Source organism: Zonotrichia leucophrys, chromosome 5, assembly GCF_028769735.1.
Source record: "Zonotrichia leucophrys gambelii isolate GWCS_2022_RI chromosome 5, RI_Zleu_2.0, whole genome shotgun sequence".
NCBI classification, from domain to species: Eukaryota; Metazoa; Chordata; class Aves; order Passeriformes; family Passerellidae; genus Zonotrichia; species Zonotrichia leucophrys.
The window spans coordinates 15,234,023-15,259,343 of NC_088175.1; the positions used below are offsets into that span (position 1 = coordinate 15,234,023).

Below are 25,321 nucleotides of genomic sequence, written 5' to 3' on the forward strand. Positions count from 1 at the left end.
TGGCTATCAGGGTGAATTTCTTCACATTAAAGGCGATAAGACATTGGAATGGGCAGCCCAGATTGGAATCATCATCCGTGGAGGTGTTTAAGGAGGTGACACTTAGTGCCCTGGTCTAGCTGACACGGTGGTGCTCGGTCATTGACTGGACTCTATGGTCTCACAGATCTTTTCCAAACCAAACGATTCTGTTTCCCCGTCCCGCGCGCGACTACGGAACGCCCGGCCGCCGCCTGCCGCGAGCGCCCCGTGACATTACCCGCCGGGCGGGGACGGCGCTCCGGAGAGAGGCGAAGCCACTTCCGCCTCGATAGGGCCCGGCCGCCCCGCGCAGCCACTTCCGCCTCGATAGATGTCATGGCGGCGGGGGCGGGGCGACCCACGTGACGCCTCCGGTCCCGGCGCGGTCTCGCGGCAGCTCTCGCGGTGCCTCGCGCCCCCCCCGCCCGCGTCCCCCGCTCGCCGGCCGCTCGCGCAGCGCTCGACTCGCGCTATATAAAGGGGCGAGGCGGCAGCGCGGCGGCTGCAGCCCCGGGGCCGCGAGCGAGCCCGGCACAGGCCGCGGGGCCGCCCGTCAGCCGGGGCGGAACGCGCGGGCGCTGGGGGGACGCAGCCGGGCAGGTTTATTGTTTTAGGGGCGACTCCCCCCCGCGGTTGGGGGCGTCCCGGGGGGCTCGGGACATGGCGAGCTCGACTAACACAAACCCCGTGGTAAGGACCGGGTCGGGGGGCGAGGGGGGCCCCGGGGGCAGCGCGGGCGGAGGTGGCCGGCGGGGCCCGCCGCCCCCTCCCCCGCACTCCCTTCCCTCCCGCCGCCCGCCTCGGGCGGTCCCGGCCCCCCGGCGGGCAGGGGCGGCGGGGGGCGCGGGGCAGCCTCGCCCCCGCGGCGGCAGCCAACTTGTGGCGCCCGGCGGCGGGGAGAGAGGCGGCGGGAGCGGAGCGGTGGGGGCGCGGGGCGGCGGCCCGGGGGCGGCCCCGCGGGGAGGCCGGGGGTCCGGCGGGGAAGGGAAGGAAGGGCCGTCGGGCGGGGGGCGCCGCCGCCGCCGGCGGGAGGCGCCCGGGGAAGGGGCGAGAGCTGGAGGAGCGCGGGCGCTAACGCCCGCCCCGAGACGAGGGGAAGGGGCGCCCGAGCCAGGTTTCGGTTTTGCGGTGTCGGGGAAGCCCGCCTGGGCTCCGCTGGAGCCATTTTATGTTGCTTTGTAAGAAGGAGACGATGGTTGAAAAGCACTTATCCCACTCCGGCCGGATCGGCTAAGCCGAGTGAAAGCCTTCAACTCTGGCGAGCGAGGCAGTATTTATTTTAAAAACAGAGAACGAAAAAAAAAAAAAGGAAAAAAAAAAGAAAAAAAATCCCCAAACCTCTCCCCCGTTCCCTTCTCGTGCTTTCTGCACCTTGGCGGGTGGCTCGCTGCTGCACTTGTACTCACAGAGGTTTGCAACAAGCAGTCACACAGCCCTGCGCTGCCACCGAGCCCCCCCGGCCGCCGCTCCGCTCCCCGGCGCGCCCCCGGCCGCGACCCCCGCCCCGAAGCGCTGGAGGAGACAAACCCGGCGTCCCGGCGGCGGGCTCGGCCCCCTTGTTTGTGGCTCTCAGATCCATCATGGCTTCCCCCTGCCTTTCTGCCTCCCTGCTCCTTGTGTTCCTCCTCCCTGTGGCTGCCCTGTTTATATAGCGCTATTGCCGCTCTCTAATATAGACTCTGCTAGGATGGGAAGGTGCTTTCCAGCCCCACGTCACCGCCTCTCCATTTAAACACCACATCAGCCTTTAAATAGGGAGCGAGCCGCGGAGCGCGGGCTGGGAGGTGCATGCGTCCGCGGCGGAGGCTGGGAGGCAGACGGGCGGCTGGTCCTGCATCCCGGCCGGCCTTGCCCACCGCTCGCTCTCCCCGCCGGGCTGCGGAGCGGCGGTGCTCTGCGGGTGCGAGGCTGTCTCCTAGCCCGTGCAAATGGGCTTTCTTGTGCTTCTACGCATTGCACAAAGACAGTTTTCATCTGCTCCTGTGTTTGAATCTGTTCTGCCCTTTTTACCTTTTTTAAATTCTTTTTTTAATAATTTATTTTGCTTGGTTGGTTTTGGGTTTTGCTGTGGGATTTTTTTTTGTTTGTTCAGGGTTTGGGGTTTTTTGTCCTTGGCGTACAGCTCGCACACGTTCCTGTGCTCCTGTAAAGTCTTCAAAGTAGCTTTTCTGCTGCCTGGGGAAAGCAGTGTTTAAACGGTTTTTAGCCAGTGTATCAAGCAGAGTTGTGGTATTTATTTTATGGCGCATTGCCAAGGTCTGACTACAGCTGTCTCCCCAAAAGTGAAGTTAATATTCAAGTTTTATTCGTGGGTCATGGGCTGCAGATGCTGCTCAATGATTTATGTGTGTTTCTGGTGCCTAAAGTGTACAAATATTTTATTGCATTCCAGGCAGAAGCAGTGGTTTTGGCATATTCACTACTTAGTTTCATTACAGTGTTTGGTATACTACAAAATATACAATAGAAAACGCAAAGTGTCTTAGTTTTCTTTTCCTAATCTGAAAGGTTAGAGGCATGTTTGTGAGTTAGGTTTATGCAATTGCAAGGAAACATCTTCGATATTTTGTCAGCTTTTGTATGAGAAAACTAGGAAAGTAGTCAGCTGTTACACGGAGGGCAGTTACTCAGGAGGATGCATATTGAATGTGTATGATTTGAATCTTAGTTGTCCTTCTGGTTATGAACTTACCGATTTGTAGTTTTATTGTAAGAAAAGGTTTTATTTCTGTGTACTAAATTAGAGGTTTTTCTTCTCTTTCTTGACTGGGGTAGTACTGAATTGCAAAAAAATATGCATGTTGAATAATCTCCAGAGGACTTGTAAATATTTTTGACTCAACAATTTATTAAGACTTCTTTTCTTTCACTGTAATTCTGTACTGGAAGTTCTTTTGAAAGTTGTCAATGTTTGGAATAGTAAAAGCCAAGCTTAAAATGAGTCTGCTTCAGATAGGTATGCTTTAGGTTAATTTTCAGTTAGGTAGTAAAATCGTACAATTTTATCAAGTTGGATCTCATTCAGTAGTAGGAAATCTATTACTTAGCCAAGGGTTGCCAAAGATGAGTAGGAACGTTTTGAAGTGCTGCAACCATGTGACTTTAGGAGCTGGACTAGGACCCCAGTGTGTCAATGGCATTACATCAGCATCTGATCAAATCTGAATTGCTAAAAATCTGTTCTCTGTAATAAAGGACAAATAATAGATGTTAACAGCTATATATAGTATAAGATTTTATGTGTGATAAAGGTAATACATTTGTAAAAGTCCAGAACAGCATAAAAACTCAAATCTTAATGCTTACAGTGTAGATTATATATGTTACTTTTTAATACACATCTTTGGTGTAATTGTGACTAGAAGTAGTTACCTTTACAGTGTTCTCTGCTGGCTGCCTGTGGCCGGTTTACCTGCACAGCTGGGAGAAAGATTAGCATGTTTCAGAGAGAGCTGCAGAAGCAACAGGAATGAACCAATGTCAAATGTACAGAGCATGCTGTGGTCTGTGTCTCCATAACATCCTGGTTATTGGAAATCCACATTCCTGAAATCCCAAGTGTTGTGATAATAATTACAGAGGATTGCAGTTTTTGTAGCCTTGAAGCGGAAGGAATGTAGGAAGTGTAAGCCCCCAAAGACATGTGCCATTTCTTAAAATAGCTTGCTGGTTGCTCCTGGATTTGGAGTTGCGTGTAGCAGTGTCACCATACTCAAGAGTTTTCTTTTCAAGATGCAAAGAGAAAGTAAAATATAATCATTCCCTTATGTTCCTGGAGGGGGAAATAATAAGATTCCAGATTTCTTCTATGTGTTTGTGGTTGTATCTAATAAATCAGGAATTTTAATTGTTGTCTTTAATCTGTAGTAAGTGCTCGGAATAGTGTTTATTGAAGAGTGATTTGAGTATTTTGCTCTTAAAAGAGCTTGACATTTACAGCAATGTACTCTTTATGAGGGAGGCACTTTAATATAAACCAGATGAAAGCACAATTATTTTAATAGCAATCTTTAAAGTTTCCATTTGTTCACATTGCTTTCTCTGACTGAATGCAGAAACTTAGTGGAAAGCACACCTACTATGCCATCTTAAGACTTACTCAGTAATTGTATTGCAGTGTTTGTTTTTTGAGTAAGCGGTGTATGCAAATAGTTTTGTCATTCAACTTGAGACTCTTAGATGGCTTATATAAACAGCTTCAGCATCATATAAATATTGCTTAAACCTAACTCTTAGTGTATGTTAAAAACAGTACAGTATGCTTTCTTTTAAAGTCTGGAACTTAAGACTGTTTTGTAATTTTACTGGATATGCCTCTTTTGAGGTAGGAAAAGAGCATTCTGTGATTCTCTGCAGAATTCCACTGTGAATGTCTCTTGAAGGCATTGCTGCCCCCAGTAGGGGAGATGTTCCACCTTGGCTGGATGTTCAGTAGGAGTGTACAAAAGAGAATTTCAAGTGAACAGGGTATTTCTCAGTATTATATAAATGTGTACAGGTAAAATCAGACAGACACTGTTTCATTATAAGCATGCACATGTTTTGTTTTCTCTTTTCTTCCTCCTAATCACAGAGCCATGAGTGTATCGTGTCTATTACTGTGTGATTAGAACCAGTGTGAAAATTCTGACCCAGTTTGAGATCCAGTGCACTGTGAGGCTCATGCAGAAGGACAGGTGTATGTACAGGCTGCTGCTGGGCTGGGTAACCCTCATGTCACCCAGCTCACTCCAGCCCTGCAGGACTGTCCCCTTTGGGGGAGCACTCACCTGCTTGCTTGGGCTATTGGAAGTAGTGCAGAGGGATCCTGTGTCAGCAATGGCAGAGTGAACATCTGTGCTCTTACCCTGCCTTTCTGAGCTCTTGCTAAGCTAATGCTGGACACTGGACACCAATAACTGCTTGAATTAGTTTTTTCTCTTATTTCTCTAAGGAAAAAAGGAAATTCTCATGCAGACTGTTGGGCTGTGGAGTCCGTTTGTTGTACCTGAATGTTGGTATCTTTCTTCTAGGGCTTAATAGACTCGGAAGGCTCTGTGAATAAACCTTACAAAAATATCTGACTGGACACAGGAGGAAGTAGTTACTGGTGGAAATTACTAGGGCCTGTTTGTGTAAAATCTATTTTATTAGAAAAGTAGACCTAATAGGTAATTTAGGGAGATGAGGATTAAAGGAGAAAATGCACCCTCCATCCTGCAGGAATTTTGATTATCATTTTAGGCATACAGGTAGTTCTCTTGACTTAAATAAAGTAACTCACATGCTTGAGGTTAAGCTTATTTATTTGCAGAATGTGGTTTGGCATTAAGGAACAGATGCTTTTAATGTAATAAGGAACAATATATGGAATAGGCTAAGTAGTATTTCCGTGCTAGTTGAATTGTATAAGCTTTATGCAATTTGTTTAATTATAGAAATAATAGGACTTAATGTTATTAAGTAGAATGTCTTTTTGCATGTTATGAATTAAATGGAAACATAATCCTGTTAATGGTGCTTGGTATTTCTGAGTTATTACACAGATTTAAAATATGAGCACTCAAGAGAAGTCTGGCTTTGAAAGTCTCTTTCAATGTTTATAAACTCAGTTAATGCAGTATTTCAAACCTGGATAAGAGAGTATACACTATGGTATGTATTGGTTTTTTTGAAGAAATTAAGTTGTGGACATAGCTGCTGTAAATGTAGTTGTCAAGGATGGCAACTTCCTCTGTTACTTGAAGCCAGAAATTTTTAGTAGTTTTTTTTTTTTAAACCAATAATAAAAGGATGAATGATAACATTTCAGCTACTTGATTTGCAGCAGCATGTTTTAAAGCTAAAATGTGATTAATAACATGGAGGGGTATGTTGGGTTTTGTTGAGACTTTTTTGGTTTATTTTTGTACTTTTTGGGAGAAGGGGCTGGGGCAGGGGTTGTAACAAAAAAAATAACTTGAGCATGCCCCAGTGCGGAGCTTTTTTAAGCAATAAGGGCATCATGCACTAGGCAGCCATCAGACTGCTTATATCCAGGTTCCAGATATGTTCTTTTATTCCCTTGTAATCTTTATGCATTTTCTCAAGTTTTATTTTCCCTTTTCGCCCTTCTACATCTAAAAGTAAAGATACTCAGTTTCTTTTTTGCGCTTATTGACACCACTCAAATTTTCCCTGGATTAGTAAATCATGGGCTACTAGTCTACCTACATTTTTCCATAATTTAGGTATAACAATTCCATAACATGTGAAATACAATTTTTAGCATGTCTGCAACAAATTCAGCACTTCTGGAATACATGAAGAAAATGTCTGTGTATAAAATAAATGCTTCAGTGCATTAAATACATTTGTGTAGTTCTTGCACCTCTGGACTATCTGCTTGTGTTTGGTGCAGATTTCCTGTGCGTGCATTGGAGGCTCAGCCTTCCTGGAGTACCAAACCCACTGCACTGGTACAGGATGGTTGTTTTCCATATATACAACATTTCTGATGTGTGTGGGATCAGTCTGGATTTATTGCTTAAGGGAGCTGGGCACTGGGGCTGAGGAGAATGACCGTTTCGAGAGAGTTGTGGCTGCTTTTCTTTCTCAGTTTAAAATTGGTGTACTCACAGGCCAAGTAGCAACCTTGGGCAGTGAAGTATATGTGGTTTGCAGGCTGCAAGATTATCAACCATAATTTACAGCTTGTAGGGCTGCCTTGCAGTTAGATAGCACAGATATTTAAGCCTAGCCAAAATCCCATTGGGGTTCATACATACAATGAAAGGTCTCAGCTGTACTATTTAAAAGGTACAGCATGTGCATAGTGCAGTTCCCATGTGGTTTTATGAATTAAGTGTTGTGTTTTAATTGATAATGTTAAATGTTTGCATTCTCTATTTTAAATTGTACCTTCATTTTAAAGTTCACAAAATGGTTGATGTTGGAAGGGACCTCTAGAGGTCTTCTTGCAGCCCCCTTGCACAAGCAGGGCCAGCTAGAGCCCAGGATGATGTCCAGATGGCTTTTGAGTGTCTGCACGAATGGAGGCTCCAGAACTTCTTTTGGCAACCTAAAGTGAACTGACAGTTTACTTTTTTTCATAGCTTAGGTGTGAAAGCAGTATAATAACAGCATATTTTTAGTATTTCCCCATGAGAAGTGCAGAATGTAAAAGCATGAGTAGTGATTGAAAACAGGAGTCTGTCTAACCTAGTATCTTAAGGAGTTTCTGAAAACAAGTATGTAAGGAAGAACAGGATGTTCACAGGAATCCTTCCCATTTTTTGAGCCTTCAGTGGTTTTCAGCTCAAGATCATTCTAAGCCATACTTCATGCAAGTACTAACAGGTTTCTTTTCCTGTCTTTAATATACTTTCAAACTCCAAATGTTCTTTAATGCATTTTGCACTCATCTCAGCATTTTTGCGTGTTTAGCATCTACATTTTCAAGCAGAAAACAAATTAACTGAATGGAAAACAATCTCCTTGTCTCTTTTAAATTATACTCTTCATGGCTTGATAACTCTTGTGCTGTAGTTGTCACAGAATATCGTGAGCAGTCCCTTCCCATTTCACCTTGTTTGAACTGCTCTTCCTGATTTATACCTTCCTGGATATTTCAGTCACTTGGAGACATGTGGTGTATTCTGAAATGCAGTTTTTTGTGGGGGGAAATCTTATCTTAATATTAAAGTGACAGATTCTTTTCAAAAGAGTGCTGACTAGTTGCTGTTTTTTTTAAAGCCTAAATTGTACAGGTCTGTAATTGAAGATGTCATTAATGATGTCAGAGAAGTTTTTCTGGATGAAGGAGTGGATGAACAAGTTCTCATGGAACTCAAAACAGTAAGTTGAACTTCAAAGTTTTTGTTAATAGACCAATACAGCAGTTAGTTTCCAAATCTGGCTACTGTTGTTCACAGTATAAGTACTAATATTTAGTTAATTAAACACTGCAATCTGCATATCTGTATCCCCATGTAATTTGAATTGCACTGTTGTATAGGTAGATCTGCTCACCCTGTTATTTTCCCTAATCTGACAGCAGTCATCTGAATGCAGTATTACTTTGATCCCCAAAACATTGCATTTTTTAAAAAGGCGAAAATATGCTTGTTTTAGAGACACATAGTTCTTTGTTTCTCTGCAGGAAAAATAAAATGCCTGCCCTGTTTGTTGTTTTCTTGATGTTTTTGTCTTTCTGAAGAAGAGTTGCATTGTTAGATATATGGTCAGATTTTTGCATGTATGGTTTGTAGTTTCAAAGGTATTGTCATTTGGGGGGGTTGCTATGTAATAAATCCCACTGTATGCATCATGCTTGCCAGAAGCTCTGATTCAGAATTGTTTTACATGGAGTGGGTTTGAATCAAAGGTCCATAATAAGGGCAGGATGTTAACCTGAGTTCTAGTGGGTCTTCTGTAGCTTTCTTCAAATTCTTCAGGAGTAAAAAAAGCCCTTCATAGGTGAAGGGAAAAAATGGCAAAACAAAACAGCAAAAAGAAAGGAAACTGGGAAAGCAGATGACTTTTTGTATCATGTTCTTCATGAGCATGGTATCCCACATTCACAATATTTTTTAAGTATTAAAAAATGGATGGAGTAGGAAACAAATTTTGAATTTATCTAGACAGAAACAGGTGAAGACTTTTCGCATGAGACCATGACCCGTCTTGGTGAAAACACAGTGAGAGCTATAAAAAAAGAGCTGTGGTATTTGTGTCACAGATGTGTTCTGCAAGTGATGTCAGAAAAAATTAATGAGGAAAGAGACAAGAAGGAAAATGAAGTATTGAAGAGGAGCCCTAAGCAGATTTTCAAATCATGAATCCTGAGTGCCTGTAGTCTTCTAGACTCTTAATGTATTACAGAATACTCTTTGTTGCTCTTTTTACAAGAGCTGCTTTTTTGCATCTCTGTCTGTCCTTTGATGACATGTCAGCTGACATAAAGAACTGTAGGGCTGGAGAAGCTGAATTTAATATTGTGATAGAAACTGTATAAATGATTGTAGAGAGGCATTATATTAGGTATGCTGGTAGCTTCTGTTGTAGGAGGCAGTAGTCTTTTAGCAAATGTTATTGAGGAGTTCCAAGGAGAAATGGCTTGAGGAAAGCTGTAATAAAGAATTATTTTTGTGATTAAAGAGCTAAGAAAGAAGGAATATAGGAAAATGGAAAACTTAAAGTCTTACTTAAAGTTACTAGTTTATCTCAGTTCATGCTTCTGTTAGGGTTGTTGTGAAACTTCCACACTTAGAAGAAAGAAAGAATGTTAAAGTTTAATCTTGGACTGGAGAGAGATATTTAATTCCTTTTCTTAACTCCGTGGAGTTATCTTTTGTCTGTATCTGCCTGAAGGTTTTTTGGGCTTTTTGCACAAAATAAACAGTGAAACTCAGTTTTGCAGAACTGTCATTAAATTGTTACAAATCCTGTAGAGTAAAAGTGATACACAGATATTTTTGTTTCCTTTTCCAAACTAGCTGTGGGAGAACAAGCTGATGCAGTCTAAGGCCGTAGATGGCTTCCATTCAGAAGAGCAGCAGCTTTTATTGCAGGTGCAACAACAGCAGCAGCAGCAGCAGCAACAGCAGCATCATCACCACCACCATCACACACCTCAGCCGCAGCAGACTGTGCAGCAGCAGTCTCAGCCACAGCAAGTCCTTATTCCAGCATCTCAGCAAGGTCAGACTTCATCTCTAAACACTCTGAAGTTAGTCCAGCTCTTTAGCATGTTCTAAATCTAGGGCTGGATGCTTCTCTGGTGGTTAACTTTGTCTTTCTACTTGGCCTCTGTTCAATGGGTCAAGAAAGCTGGGGGAAATGTGTTTTGGTATTTAAATCATATTCTTTAGAAGATTTTGAAAAAGCTGGATTCTTCTCTTGGTCATCTGTAACATAACATGCTTTCAGAATGCACAACTTTCAAAATTCCATTAGCAACTCTAAGTTCAAGCCAGTATAAGCAATTGAGAGTTTAGTCATGAGGCGGTAATGTCATTAGGAGCAAATTATTTCAAAAAACCATTACTGGTTGGCATAACTCAATGCTAGGACACGAAAAATACTTGTATAATAGTCTGAGTATATGTAGATTTTTTTTTTGGTCTTAAAAGATGGCACATTGTGTACATGTGGATGTACAGGGTGTATTTTAGCTAGGCGTAACTGTATTGTTTCTTGTAATAACTGTCTTATGTGTTCATTAATAATTTAATGAAAAATTTTTTTCAGCTGTTATAATTTCAGTTGAAAACTGAAATAAATACTACTGGATTTTACTGCATATATGCTGAGTAAGCATATCTGCCACCTATGAATGGCTTGATTGAGTTTTCAGTGTATTAAATTTGTGACATAAAATACGTACCTGTGGTAGTCACAGACTTCAGTCTTCTTGTCAGATTTCATGGATCAGAAAACCTATGTTGTTATAGGCATGAAAGATAGATACGAATTGATATCCTTCACTGTGTCCACCCAAAACCAGCCGAAACCCAACCACCACGTATTCAACACAGTATAGAGCTGATGTGATCAGTTTTTCCATGATGTTGTTCTTGTTGGTTTTTTTGTGGTTGGTTTGTGGCACTTTTCTCACAGGGAGGGAAACATGGGTGTTGGTTGCTAGTGTTCTTCTTAGAGCACTTTTTATTTTGGCTAGACATAAATAGTTTTGTGCGTTGGGATAAAGTTAATTTTGAGATGAAAGTCTTTCAATTGACACAGCGGCTGCAGAGGCTCGGAGCCCCCGCGGGGGCGCCCTCTGGCGGCCCCTGGGCGGAGCGGCCGCGGCTCCGCTGGCCCGCGGTGCCTGCGCTGGAACATGGAGGGGTCCCTGTGCTCCCGGGGCAGCCGCATCCTCCCCTGGTAACGCGCTGCAGCCTGATTTACTGTTGCCCACTGCTGCGGCTTACAACTAAATGACAGCGCAGAGACTAAATGAAATGAGGTTATCAAAGCACTTCCATGACAGAGATGCAGTTTTCTGCATTATTTGACTTCCTTGTTCCATGGTGGAGATGGTATAGTAGCTCTTCACATGACCTGGTGCAGTCCCAGGCAGGGATCAGGATGATAGACATGGTGATTCCTGCTGTCCTTTCTGTGGTCCTGCCACAGGTTCATTCCTTAATCTTTTGCCCTCCTTCATTTCCCTGAAAATTGGAGGTGCCCTCAGATCTCTTTACAGGTTTTGAGGCTTCCTACCCTAGAATCTTTCCTAGAAACTCTTATTCCTAATATTCTTAAGTGTCATTTGTTTAAAGGATTGGGTAGAGAACAGTTTGTCAATGACAAATTAATTCAAATTGCTCTGTCATTTTGAAGTTTACTGTCACTGATAATAGCAGTGGCAACCTGCTCGTTCCATAAACTTGACCATATGCACTTCCAGATGATCAACAGGTTGTTGGTATAGTTTTGCTAGCCTTTCCTTTAGTGCACCAAAGCTGCTTTGTTGTGTGGGAGTGGTGGTTTATCACATTTCAGCTGCTTTTGCTGCATTCAGGAGACTGAAGATGATGAGCTTAAAGCTATGCTGACTGTGCATAGCTCAGGCTAACTGCAGCATCCCGCTGCTCTTCATCTTGAATAATTCTTGCTTAAGTCTGTTTTAAGAGTTAACTTTTGTTTTTGAAGAACTCTGATATTGGGCATCATAAATTTTATCAACATCTCAGTAATACCTCTAATTTTAGAAATACGTTTTCAATCTTGCTTTACCTAGATACAGAGTAGGTAACTGAAGCCCTTGAAATAAGATCTGTAAAGGCAAAGTAGTCATAACACCCCTCCGAGCTGCTGTTGAATATTGTCTTGAAAGTAAAACTTACTAAGACTAGAGACTGCTTAGTATTTGGTTTTGTGGTGAAGCTCAGCTAATATTTAGGTGATAATCTTTCTAAGTTGCTCTGGCTTGGATGTTATTTGGGCAGATTGTGTATTTTTCATTAAATTCTGGGTTTTTTTTCATTTCCAGCACCTCAGCAGCAGGTTATTGTGCCAGATTCCAAGCTGATACCACATATGAATGCATCAGGCATGGTAAGAGAAGAAGTTTATACAGGCTTACACTGTCATTATGTAAATTGTTTTGATTAAACAGTAAATACAAATTTCTATTAGTCATCAGATGCTTAAAAGTAATTTAGGACTCACTGGCAAACCCGTCTGCCACCTTTCTGAGTTCTGCTGCTGCACTTACAGTCTAGGAGCAGAGATGCATGACTTCTGCTGACAAATCTTTTGCTTACTTTGATCCTTTGCTTAAATGTATTTAACCAAAACTTTTTTAAAATCAGAAATTGGAATACTGCTGGTATGAATCTCCATGATGATATGCTTATATACCAATACACTACCAGTAACTGGTGCAAACATAATGTATTTACTAGATGCAGAAAAAAGCATTAATATGCTGTTTTATGTTAAATGAGAGATGATTTAGCATTTCACATAGATCTTTGCTGGTCACATTAATTCCATTCACTAATTATGTAACAGCATATAGAACTGACTCTGATCATGTATAGTTTTCTGACCCTCTGTATCTCTAGAGGTTAATATTGCTTATCTTATCTTGCTTTAAAGGCCCTGGCTAAATTTAAAGAGAAATAAGTTGTTTGCAAAGCTTTGAAGATAACCCCTAGTATAAGTTTAATTATGTGTATTATGACCAGAATTCATTAAATTCTTGCCACTTCTATGGTAGAAGCCGATGAAGCAAAGTGTCATGATGCAACAAGTTTTGAAGTGGAACCAGCCTTCTCTTACTTTCCTGTTTTCTGCTGATCTTGCTACAGAAAAGAGCCTGAACTTTGTTACTTGAATAGTATGATTTACCTACAAGCCAAGAGCACATAAAGTCACTTTTTTCTTACATTTGATAACCATTTCAGAGGGATTTGTAACTTTACAAATCCAACAATTAAATGTGTTTTTGTCCTGTGTAATTTATCTCAGGGTATAGAAAAAATGACTATGCCAAGCTTTTTAAACTCTACTGCTGTCAAAATGTTGATGCTTTGTCTACCACAGAGAACTACTGTTCAGCAAAGAGTTACAATCAATTTTGAAATATTGTTTATTAGAAGCATTTGAGTTGATATGAAAGAGTGGATCTGACAGACTTTGAGTATTTTGGAAGGCAGAGAGTAATGAGAGTTCATTCATCTGTGTTTGTCGGGGATGTGAGGATGCATAGAGCATATTTTAGTTTTGTGTGGTGATCTCTAATCTTGGGAGATGTAGCTGTTCTATTGACAGTATGGGGAGATACTGTTTCTTCCAAACAGGAAATACGCATTCTACCCAGTAATGAAGTTTAAATCCTTTCAGTAACAAAGAATAATTGGCCATGGTTCCCTTAGAGGAGGGGAAGGTAGCCTTTTCCATGGCAGCTGAAGTGGGACCCTTGAAATAGAGAGGCCTCTAGAGAAGTCCATCATCCTCTGCAAGTTAAGGACTTAATACAGATTTTTGTGTTTGGAGCTCCCCTAACTGTGTTGAAACTCTGTTTGCTTGCAGGTTCAAATCAGTACTCATTGATAGTTCCACTTTATCTTTGAACCAGCTGTCTTGAGAGAAAAAATCAGTCTTTCTGTGAACAGTCAGTACACAGTATGTGTAGGTTCACTCAGAGGAGCTGTGTGATGTGGGACTTGAAGAAGAGTGCAAACCTGGTTACTGTGCCTTGTGAAAACAAGGCAGGCCAACACAATCATTGCTTCAGTCAGTACCTTATGTTCCTTCAGATTTGTAGGCCCATAGCCTTAGCTGCTTTGAAAAAGTGTAACAGAACTTGCCACGGGAGCAATGCAGTGTTGTGATGTTTTAGTAGATCAGCAGAGAAGACAGAGGTTTATCTGCTGAGCTTGCAGATAAAGCAAGAAACCAAGTTGAGTTAGGGTGTGATATTTAGTGATTTTGCTTCAGTCTTCTTACTATTAGAGAAGGAAAATAAAATAATTTTTGTATGTAGTATAATGTACTATGTATGTAGTTGAAATGTCTTCATTTTAATAGCTGCAGGAACTTGTGTGCAAACACCGTAAATGGCAATAAAAAGTTCGGTATGTTCAGGCAGCATGTTGTGGGATGAAACACTGTCAATATTACGTTTGTGGTTAAAACGCCTTTCCTGTATTTCAGAGTGCTGCAGCCACTGCAGCTACATTGGCTCTCCCCGCTGGTGTTACTCCAGTTCAGCAGATACTTACAAATTCAGGTAACTGTCTTAATATTGAGAACAAGCTGTAGTTTTAAGAGGGAAGCATTCTGTGCCTTACTTCCTGTTATTTACTGCTAAAAAGCAGGATCTGGCCATCCACCCTAACAAGGTAGTGCAGTCTCTTTACTTGATTCCTGCGCTTTTTGCTCACTGACTTTCTTAGCAATCTTGTGGTCCTGCCCTAATGGTGTTATAGGTTAGAATCTGTCTAGGTTTTTCCCACTTAGAGAAATTCTAGATGCACAGGGATTGATGTTGCTGTATTTCCCCTTTGTGTATTTCTGAGCTTTGTGATGCATGATCCAAGTTCAGGTACTGAGCTACTATGAAGTAGGATCATTGCTTCTGTGACTTCAGAAGAGTAATGTCCTAAGGTTTTTCATGCCTGCTAAGCATGCAAAGTGGAATTTTGCTAGCAATTCTAGCTTTATTTCATATTTATAGTTTCTAAATACTGTTATGCCAAGCATTTAGAATATAATTAAATGTTACTTTGATGAACAGCATATCTGATATTTCACGTTCTTTCATGTTGTGTTGATTTTATGAACCTGATTATAACTCTATACTGCACAGGAAGTAAAGAAAGGCCTAGGAAATCTCATTTTCTAGATCTAGTTGCTGCTTTTGCTGGAGTAATTCACCTATGCTCACCAGGATCACCTGGGACTTAACTCTCCTGTTTTAAACACTATAATGTTTAATGGTATATAGTTGAAATAAAATTTAAGTGTTTAGCTTTTCTAAAAATCAAAATCTTCTTAGTCTTAAGGAAATTATCTATGTTTGTTATGGCACAGAATAATCTGCAGCCTACATTTGTTACTTTTGTAGTAATAATTCAGTTTTGAACATTTATAGTAATTTCTTGGACTAGGGCTGGGGAAGTCCCTTCTTTCAGGTACATTGAACTGTTTCAGTAAATAGGACTTTGCATTTTGCTGTGAAGGGAAAGCAGGAGATCCATCTGAGAGAAATGTATAAAGTTCGGGATTATCTAATTTAATTTTTTCTCTCTTCTTACTCCACCTTTCTGATAAGAAATGTAAAAAACAAATGATCATATTTAGATGGTAAACAACCCTATTCTTTGTTTCTGGCACAGCTGGAATTGCATACTGTCTTTTCACTGATGAAAGTGAATTGTTTAAGCATTTCTCTCTTTTAATTGCCATTGGTATTCTTCCAGGAATGAGCTTCTAAACTAACATAATTTAAAAAGTGAACTTGTACATTTGTTTAATTTGATACTTATTTTACTACAGGCCAGATCCTCCAAGTAGTTAGAACTGCAAATGGAGCTCAGTATATTATTCAACCACAGCAGCCAGTGGTTCTACAGCAGCAGGTTATACCCCAAATGCAGCCTGGTGGAGTACAAGCACCTGTTATTCAGCAGGTAAAGGAGACTTTTTTTTAATAGGTACACTTGGAAGAAAAAAACATTATAGTAATTACTAATTACTATATTTTTGTGAACAAGTTGAACTAGAACACAAACTCAGAAACAGAATAATTTAAAAAAAGAGAAGGTTGTGTCAAGTGTGACACGGATTTTTTGGTTGTTTTTTTTGTGGGGCTTTTTTTTTTCTATAAAGAACAATCTTGAAATGTTGTTTTTAATGTCACTTTTATTCTTGCCAGATATTGATTGGCTGCAGTTTAAAATTCCTTTTGTGCATCTCCTGATGAGTAATATTATGTGCACAATTGTAGTCTACATACTTTTAAATTAATTTAATTTATTCTGAGTCACCTCACACACAGAATAAAATACCTAAAACTGACACTCCTTGGTTATTTCAGTAGTAAATACAATGTTTTAGGAAGATTGTTGTTCATTGACAGGGTCAGCTGTGTGTCGAAACTGCCTTAGCACAAAGTCACATTGGCACAGTTGTACAGTTTAAGAATGACTAACAATTTGTGAAGAGTTGAATTTTTTTATAAAGAACATTTCTTAAAATAATCTTTTGCTTGAATTAAAACATTCCAGTGCTGTGTTTGGAACTCAGGTGTGGTGGTAGTGCTCATGTTTTAGAATGGACAGACTTTTAAATTTTTTTCTTAAATTTAGTAATGCAGAATGCAGAAAATTTAACAACAAGTAGTGCGAGAATGTATGGGATTAAAATTGAAATTATGTACCTGATATAAGTGGAATATTTGTAACTCTTCTGTAATTAGTTCAAGTCAGATTGATATGCTTTAATTGTTTCCTTTGAGTCTGTGATGTGGTGCTCTGTCACATTAGCAGCCGCAGTACTTACAGTGATATTCCATCAGGTTTTGGCTCCTCTCCCTGGAGGGCTTTCCCAGCAGACAGGAGTGATTATTCAGCCTCAGCAGATCCTGTTTACAGGAAATAAAACTCAAGTTATACCTACAACAGTGGCTGCCCCTACACCAGCTCAAGCACAGATTCCTGCAGCTGGTCAGCAGCAGCCACAGCAGCAACAGGCACAACCACAAGCACCACTTGTTCTCCAAGTTGATGGAACAGGGGACACATCGTCTGAAGAAGAGGATGATGAGGAAGAAGAGTACGATGATGATGAAGAGGAAGAGAAAGAAAAAGATGGGGGTGAAGATGGCCAAGTTGAAGAGGTAAACTTAGTATTATGGGGTTTTTTGTTGGTATTTTAAGGAAAACTGTCTATATCAAATAATACAGTTACTTCAGTGATTTTGAGAGTATAACTTTTACCCCTTTTGCGTTGTGGAAATTGCGTGTGTTAGCAAAGCAGTGCAGCTGGGGAGGGTGTGGGGGACACAGCAAAAATTAGCTGTGACCAGCACTATTTAAACACTTCAATAGGAATATTTTTGATGTTATAGAGAGGTCAGTCATGAAGTCATACAACCTTCATGAGCAAACAGAAATGGTCAACTCTGCTTGGGACCAAGTGTGTACAAAAGCAGGGTGCTAAGATAGACAAAAAGGAGAGCAGCATTTGGTTCAGTGATGGGACCGACAGATGTGGTCTACCTGTATCTCATTGGCTATTCCATTAGTTTTTGTTGCACAGGAGCGAGCTTGAGAACTCAAATTTGATTATAAAGCATCTTCTAGAAACACATCTTACCTTGGTTTAATAAAATAAGGAGACAGGAACAGGCATAGTATTCTTAATTTTGTCTTTGAGTTGGCTTGGTTTTGGACTTCCGCCAGTGGTTCTTACCACTTAGATGCTTTACAAAAATGAAAATCTCATTCTTTTGCATGAACATTTACAATGAAGGAGCAAGAATGGAATAGATGTGTGTTAAAAGGCTGCAGTGCTTAGAATCTGGTCTGGACATTGAAGTTCCAGACTAAAATTCATAAGGGTATCTTCTTGGGAGGGAGGGTAGGACGCATCAGCACTCTGTTGGAAAGTCTAATATTGCATTTTGGGTCCTGCAGTTCATAGACAACACTGTAGCCTCATGCTAATAATTGAAGTAACAGCTCTAATCCTGCCAGCCATCACAACTTTGTGCATGTGTTTCTTTCAGGAGCCTCTCAACAGTGAAGATGACGTGAGTGATGAGGAAGGACAAGAACTCTTTGATACAGAAAATGTTGTTGTGTGCCAGTATGATAAGGTAAATCTTTACAGAAAACAATCAAAGAGTTACTGTCCCTGTTCTTAGTATCAAATTATAATTTTTAAGTAGTATCTTGGTATATATATAAGTCTATACAGACTATAATGTGAGTGGAAATGTAAGAATTACCTATTGTTTTTAAAACAGGTTTGTGTACTATGTTTGTACTTAACTTGGTAATAGGTAAAGCTTAGAAAAAATTGGCTGCATTTTATTTTTCTTTGTAGTGTCTTTTTATGCCCTCTAATAAAAGGGCAGTCTTCTGGGACCAGGAGAGGTGAACTGTTAAGTTTGTACATTTATTGTGGCTATAAACAGAAAAAGTAGTCCTCAGGATTTAGACTTGTGGAAAACTGTTCCTTGATCACTAAAAGTATCTTTTAAGTATCTTTTCTGGGTGATGGAATGGTTACCAGAGGAGAATACTCTTTCTGTGCTATGCATTGTGCTATATCAAATGGCAGTGTGGAATGCTTGTGCTTGTTGTGCTTTAAATTCTGCTGAACTGTCTTGCAAGAATTTAGTCATTACAGGGGATCAGATTTTCCCTGGATTCATCTGTGCTGGAAACTTTTTAAATGTGTCTAGATGATATTAGAGTCTTTTGGCTGAGGTAGTACACAGATTATTTGATGTGGATTTTTTTTCCTTTTTCTTCTGCTGTACTTGATTAATTGGGCTACAACAAATAGGAATCCTTATTAAAGCAGGGGTTAAAAAACCAGTAAGCTCCTGTGCTGCAAAGAATGACTGGGTTAGCAAGTCTTCAGTTATGCCAAGACTCTGCTTAGACTCGCCATCAGATTCAACACAGAATTTAAGACCTACATCCCAGCCATCTGTCTTCTCTAGACTGTAATCCAAAACTGTTTTGAGGCAATTTGTAAGGAATAATGAGGGACCTCAGAACAGCAGGTAGAAAATCTTATTGGGAGCTGCTGAAAGTGAGCAACAGGAACTACTCTGAAATCCTCACCCTCTTAGAAGTTAGGAACTTGGTAGGGAGCAGTGTCCCTTGTTAGCTTCCAGTGCCACATACTCTGAAAGGACTTCATCTCTTTTCAAGAAATCATTATTCAGTTTGTCTCTAAAATGTATAGGAGCAGGCTTAGATCTGAGCAGTTCCCTCCCGCCCAGTGCCCTGCATCAGCTGATGGTAGGTGCTTCTGGAACTATGAGACAAGAACAGGCATGTAGCAATGCTCATGTAGAGCTTTTTACAAACATCCCTCTGTGAACTGTCTCTTGAGGAAGAGAAGGTGCCTTCTTTTCAAATGGCCAACAGAGAATTTTTTCTTCTACTTGTTAGAAATCAATTTGATTATTTTTGAACCCTTGAAAATTTTGCCTTGCAACAAGAAGTTTTAGAAATGTATTGTGTGGAGGATCATCTCGTTTTTGAATTCACTAGTTTGATATGATACCTTCTAGTTCTAAAGAGTCTTTTCTTTTTTGCTTCCTTGGTGCTGTTTATGATACTGCAGATGATCATAACCCTCCTCAGTCATGTCTTTGAAATCAGAGCTGCACTTTATTTGTACCTGATTCAAATGTTTGATTGCTGTTCAAATATTTGATTGCTCTTACTTTCATTCTGCAGATCTGTTTGATTTTTCTGTATCTTACTTGTAAGGGTAGATAAGGTTTAGGGAGGAGCACAGGTAACAGTTCCATTTATTTGCTGGTGTGGCAATGTTCTGCATTAGTTTGTGTATGTTTTTGGCCCCACTGGACACAGAGCTGATACTCTCGTGAGAAAGTCTTAGAGCATTGGAATCTCATTCTTGACTTGAAATTGTGAGTTCAAACCCACGACTTTTATTGTCTGTGTAAATTGAAATTGATTTTTTTCCCATTGTTACTGTCTTCATGTGCCTTGAATGCCACCATTGTTTTCTTACACAATGAGTTAGGGCAGGGACATCGTTCTGCAGCTCTTCAGTAACTGGTTGTATCATCAGTACATTTTGTCATTTTTCAGATCCTTAGTAAGCTCTTAAACTGTGTGGACTCCAACCAGCACAAACCTTAGCTGAATGAACTCTACTTTGCTGTAGAAACTGTGATCGTACCTGTGTTTTCTCATCTTTATTCAGTTATTCATCTGAGGACCTTCCTTCTAACCTCATGGCAGCTCAAATGCTTCTGATGAGGGATTTTTGTGGAATGCCATTCAGTAGGGCAAGTAGTGTATATAGGCCAGACTTTTCCTTGTTCATTTACTTGCTGACTATCTTTTGCCACTGACTGTCTCTTTTTTAGCTTAAAGTGAGAACAGATCATGCAGTACTAGAAATAATGAGTAGAGTGATATGGTCATAAGCTGTTTGGTGCCATGTTGCTGTTTCTACAGCACTAATGGTACATGGTGAGACTTCCCGTGGTTGATAAAACTGGAAAAACTATAGCAGGGTTACCTGGTTTTAGGGCTTACATAAAATTTTAACTTCCTCTAGAACCATCTTTGGTCTAGAATTACATCTTTGTTCTGTCTGCAGAATTTTATGATAACCTTTCCTTTTGAACAGTATTTCAGCTTTCTGAAAAGTCTTTGCTTTCTTTGAGTATCTGGTCATCTGGTATCTTTCAGTCTTTCAGATGCAGTTTTTGATAGATAGCAAATATTTGCTCTGTGCTTAAAGTATGTGGTGGGGGGGTTTGTTGGTTTGGGTTTTTTTAAATTGTGCCAAGTTTAACCTTTAGGCTGAATTTTGTTCAGTTTTCTTTAGTTTTAAGTTAAACATGTAGGCTGGACATCAGGAGGAATGTCTTCACAGAAAGGGTTGTTTAAACGTTGGAATGGGTTGCCCAGGGGGGTGGTGGAGTCATTGCCCCTGGGGGAGTTTAAGGAAAGACTGGATGTGACACTCAGTATTTTTAATAATTCAGTAATGTATGTCTAATAGTTATTTTTTTCTTACCCTTATAATTTACTTATGCATTATTACCTATTTCTGATGCAGAGTAATAGGTTAATGTTTTTGCCTTGTTCTTAGATTCACAGAAGTAAAAACAAATGGAAATTTCATCTCAAAGATGGCATCATGAATCTTAATGGAAGAGATTATGTATTTTCCAAAGCCATTGGGGACGCAGAATGGTGAAGTTTTAAAAGACAAAACAAAAGAACTCCCTGTAAAAGGAAAAAAACAAAACAAAAGCAGGAAAAGTTGAGACTTGGATATATACTCCAATCAAAATGTGTATCTGCACATCAGAAATAAACAAAAGTATTGGAACAAAGGTAAAATGTGGCAACAAAGACACTACTTCAGATGAGCAAGCCATGGACTGTAGCAGCTATAGCATTGTCTGGGAGCTGGTTTTGTGTGTTAGGAATACCTTAATTATCAATTCTACATACAGGTACCTACAGCTGGTATTTAGCATGTAAGGCTTTGTCCCCCCTGCCCTTGATTTAAGATTTTAAAATACTTCTTCCACTGATTGAAGGAACTATTCCCTTTGATAGATTATTAATCTGAAAATGCTTATTGTGTGTACAAATCTTTGCTTTGAACACTTCCTTTTGGTAGTGAGGATGGTCAGAATCTTACTTAAACTGCGTGCAAGCTTTGTACAGAAGGGTAAGAATTAAGGTGTTAAATTTTAAATAACTTGTATAAGGAAAATATTTTTAATTCTGATATGCTCATTAATTATTATATCTATTTGTTGTTTTCGATGCCGTTCCCCATAAACAGGTTGTTGTTCTTAGCAGTTACAAAATGGTAAAATGATTTATGTTTCAAAATTATTTTAATTTCATGTGATAGGTTTTATCTAGGGCTGCATTTTTCAAATTTGAAGCACCTCATCCCCCACAAAAGTCTGATTGTTTAACTTGTTAATTATATTCTTGCTGTTTTGTGGTGGTTCAGCATCACTGAATTAAAAGAGTTTCCCTTGATTTTTTAACAAAAACATTTTTTAAAGGGTTTGGAGACCTTTTGAATCCAATATCTAGGTAATGCCATAATAGATGCATTCCTTTACCTGCTTACTATGTTTGTAGTCCAGACACCCACAAATAATTCAACAGACCCACAGGAATGACTAAATTTTTAATACAGAAAATCACATAAAATTTCTAACGTCATGGCTGCAACTCTTAATCAAAGATCTGCTTTACTAAAAAGTACAGCCAGAAATTACCTGCAGCAGTTAATCTCTCTAAAGTTTCCAGATGGCATATAATTTCATGAAGAGAGCTGCACAGCTTTTAAGAACACAAATTTTGTTAGAGTATCTTTAGACTGTCTTGGTTACAGCAAATTGAGCAGTCAGATGCACTAAACCTTGTGTAGTCACTTTTTCACTTGCCTTTTTTATTGTTTGTTTGTTTGGGGTTTTTTGTGTTCAGTTTGTGAAAAGCAACAAAGTTATTCCCCCCTCCTTCCCTTTCTCTTCTCAGAAGTTGAAGAGCTTTTCTTCCTGCATAGGGCCATGGTTGCAAACCCTGCTTTTGAAAATGCAGTGACTTCTGAATGAGGAGAGGGAATGGGCATTATACTTCAGAAACTGTTGAGGAAGGAATGTTCATGTGGCTCACCATTTCAAAAAAATTTTGCATTTTGTTGGGTGCTTGAAAAGTTGATGAAAAAAGGACACAACAAAGATAATTTTTACTGAATTAGCTAAGACCATGAGAAGCAGACATGATTTCTGACTTTATTTTTGGCTTGAGAATGAGATATTGTAAACATTATTTAACAAAGTCACAAGTGTATTTCAGCAATATGTAACAACTGCTTTAATTTTCATTCTCTGATTCATTTGCCTCCAAGTGCATTTGTAGTCTCAGTAGTATGTAGAAAAATCACAACAAATTGTAAAGAAGGTTTTATTGCTGTGATTTTGTACACCTGCTCTCTCATTGATAATGACTGAAACTGCCTGTGGGCTATGTCTACAGCCATATGGTTGTTTGAAAGCCGTCTACATTCATAAGCTTTATGAAAAGTTAATTGATGATTCTTCTAATTGATTCTTCAGTAATGGAATCATCATTTAGACTGCATTTTTACCTGGGGGCTTTCAAGGTATCTCAAACTGATTGGTGTTTGCTTTCTTCTGAACAACGCAGATATTTTATTTTTTTACCGCTGTTGACACTTCTATGTACAACTGCAAGAAAATCAATAATATATCAACTAATTCCTTCCCTCACTTTTTCCATGTCTGTTACCAATAAGTCTTAAGTAGTAGACTTCAGAAAAATTCCCATAATGCTGCACAACCAAACCAATAAAAGGATAAAAACATCCCTTTAGCTATAGATTCCTTTTTATACTATTGGAAGCCAGTTTACTTATACAACACTTTGTTTTCATACAACTTAGTGATATTTCTCACCCACATACATACTAGAAGCTGCATAGCCTCTCTATTTTAAAGGGTAGCTGAACTTTAAAAGTAATTAAGCTTAGACTGTTCTGAAGGATGTTAGAAGCTTTCTGAACTTGCACAGCCTCTTGCAAGCTAATTGTATGGTATGCTTTTCAGATAGGTTTTGTCTTCAAATACAAATATCTGTGAAGTTTTGGGAAAGCCAGTCAAACCATGCACATACCAAACTGTGCTCTTATTGCTACATCAAGTGTTCCTTTTTTTTAAGTCAAAAAGCATGTTTTAATTTCATTTTATTGTAGCAGCTTGCTGTAAGAATGTAGTTTGCTTAATTTTATTATTATACTTGAATTTTTAATCATGGTTTTAATTATATAACTGAACAGACCATTTCATTAGGTTCAAAAGAAACCATTCCTTTCAGAGGGCAAGGGATTCCCATGTTCATAAGTGATTTTTTCCCCCTTAGAAATAGCGCTTTTTTTTTTCCAATTTAAATAGTTCAGTATTATGGAAACAATTAATGGTTTCAAGAGGGCTTATGTTAAAATTTGCACAGATAATGGAGCACCTTTTTTATGATGGAAAAAAAATGGGGAAGATAACTTCAGAATTATAACCATGATGGCTGATGGAAACTGGTAGAGCAACTGGGCAAAATTGAGTCTTGTGCCTTTTCAGTTTGCAGAATACTTGTTTTGCCAGTATGACAGTGATTCCTGAGAGGGTAAATTTCCCGCAGTGCTTCAATCAGAAAAGCAACTTTTTTGCGCTAATTCTGTTAGGCTTTAGTGTGTGCAATCATTTAAAACCATCTAAGTGGAAAACAAAATGAAATGTTTTCTTTTAAGGAGATAATAGAGAATTTAGTCACATAAGGAACTTTATTGGACTATTTAAATAAAATATGTTTTATTCCCCCTCAGTTGCTGGTTAGCAACAAGATTTATTTGAGATTTCATACTCCTTGTTCCTGCATTGTACTCACAACTTGCTTTTAAACATCATTCAGTTTCCTCAACACTATTTAAAGTGACAGTTGTGGTCCGAGTTTATTTCCAGGATTGATATGTGATTCTGAAGCACATTTTCTAGAAGAGAGCAAAAAATATGTTGTGTCATGTAACTGATTTTTTTAAAATAAATATTTTCTTATCTTTTTGCTGCACAATTAGGAGTGTTAAAGTAAACTTCATTGAGTCTGTGAAAATAATTTCACCTCTTGACAGTTAGTAGTAATTATGTTACCAGATAACACTACCAGAGTAAAATTTCTTAATTTCAGTGGAGTTAAGAGACCTTGTTAACTGAAGTTTATATTGATTTAATCTCTTAATTTGTAAAAGCTCCTTTCAAAACAATAAACCCCCCCAGAATTTCCCCCAAAGCAAAAGCTTCCTGATAGAATGCAATAAGATGTCCAGGAAATGAACAGTGGTTTTAGGGCATCGCACACTGGATTGATACTGGGCTGCCTTACACAGCACTGTGGGATTTACTGTGTGCCATCCCACACCACCCATGCACCCCTATCTGATACTAGAGTTCCTCTGAGACTTGGAGATGAGTGACTATACAAGATGAAGAAACTTGCATATTGTTCTGTATTGGTGTCTGGCATTTAAAGTCTCGTTTTCCCATTGCTGTGATTGGTTGGGAAATGTGTAAAAACCAGTACATTGGTTTCCATGTCGTCTACATTTTCAGGCAGTTCACGCAGTGTGTTTTTTAATTATTATTTGGTGGATTAGATGTTGTGGAACAAAAGGAGCTTTTTGAAACAGGAAAAACTACCTTGGGTTAGCTATATGTACAGTCATCCAATGAGACATGTTCCAGAGTGCATAGGGTACCAATAGATTATGGAGTGGGGGACTATCCTTTTTTGCTGTTCTGAGCTACTATTGTCAACTGCTGTTGTACATATACTGTTATGTGTAAGGGGGTAAATATATTTATTATGTTTGTAAAATTCATTCTGTACAATTGCAGATCAAGGTTGCTCCTCTGTGATATACAGGATATTATGTTTCAAAGGCCATGCTTGGAATACGATTAGAGAACTTAGTATTTTGATGTACTAAGACCTATTTTAAGTTTAATATTTTGCCTTTGCAAAAACTTTAATTAAAGATGTTATTTAAAAATGTTTGC

General features: G+C 39.6%; 1 protein-coding gene across 2 annotated transcripts; it reads left to right on the forward strand.

Annotated features, from left to right (window-relative positions):
- The first annotated feature begins 466 nt into the window (after positions 1-466).
- GTF2A1 (general transcription factor IIA subunit 1) lies at positions 467-25,321 on the forward strand. Of its 2 annotated transcripts, none has more exons than XM_064713941.1 (9): positions 467-711; positions 7,735-7,836; positions 9,477-9,681; positions 11,978-12,042; positions 14,149-14,224; positions 15,493-15,626; positions 16,514-16,834; positions 17,726-17,815; positions 20,815-25,321. In XM_064713941.1, the coding sequence occupies exons 1-9, from the start codon at positions 682-684 to the stop codon at positions 20,920-20,922; spliced, it is 1,131 nt and encodes a 376-aa protein (XP_064570011.1). In that variant the 5' UTR covers positions 467-681; the 3' UTR covers positions 20,923-25,321. The 2 variants fall into 2 exon arrangements, with proteins under 2 accessions (XP_064570011.1, XP_064570012.1); XM_064713942.1 differs by lacking the exon at positions 467-711 and adding an exon at positions 1,700-1,921.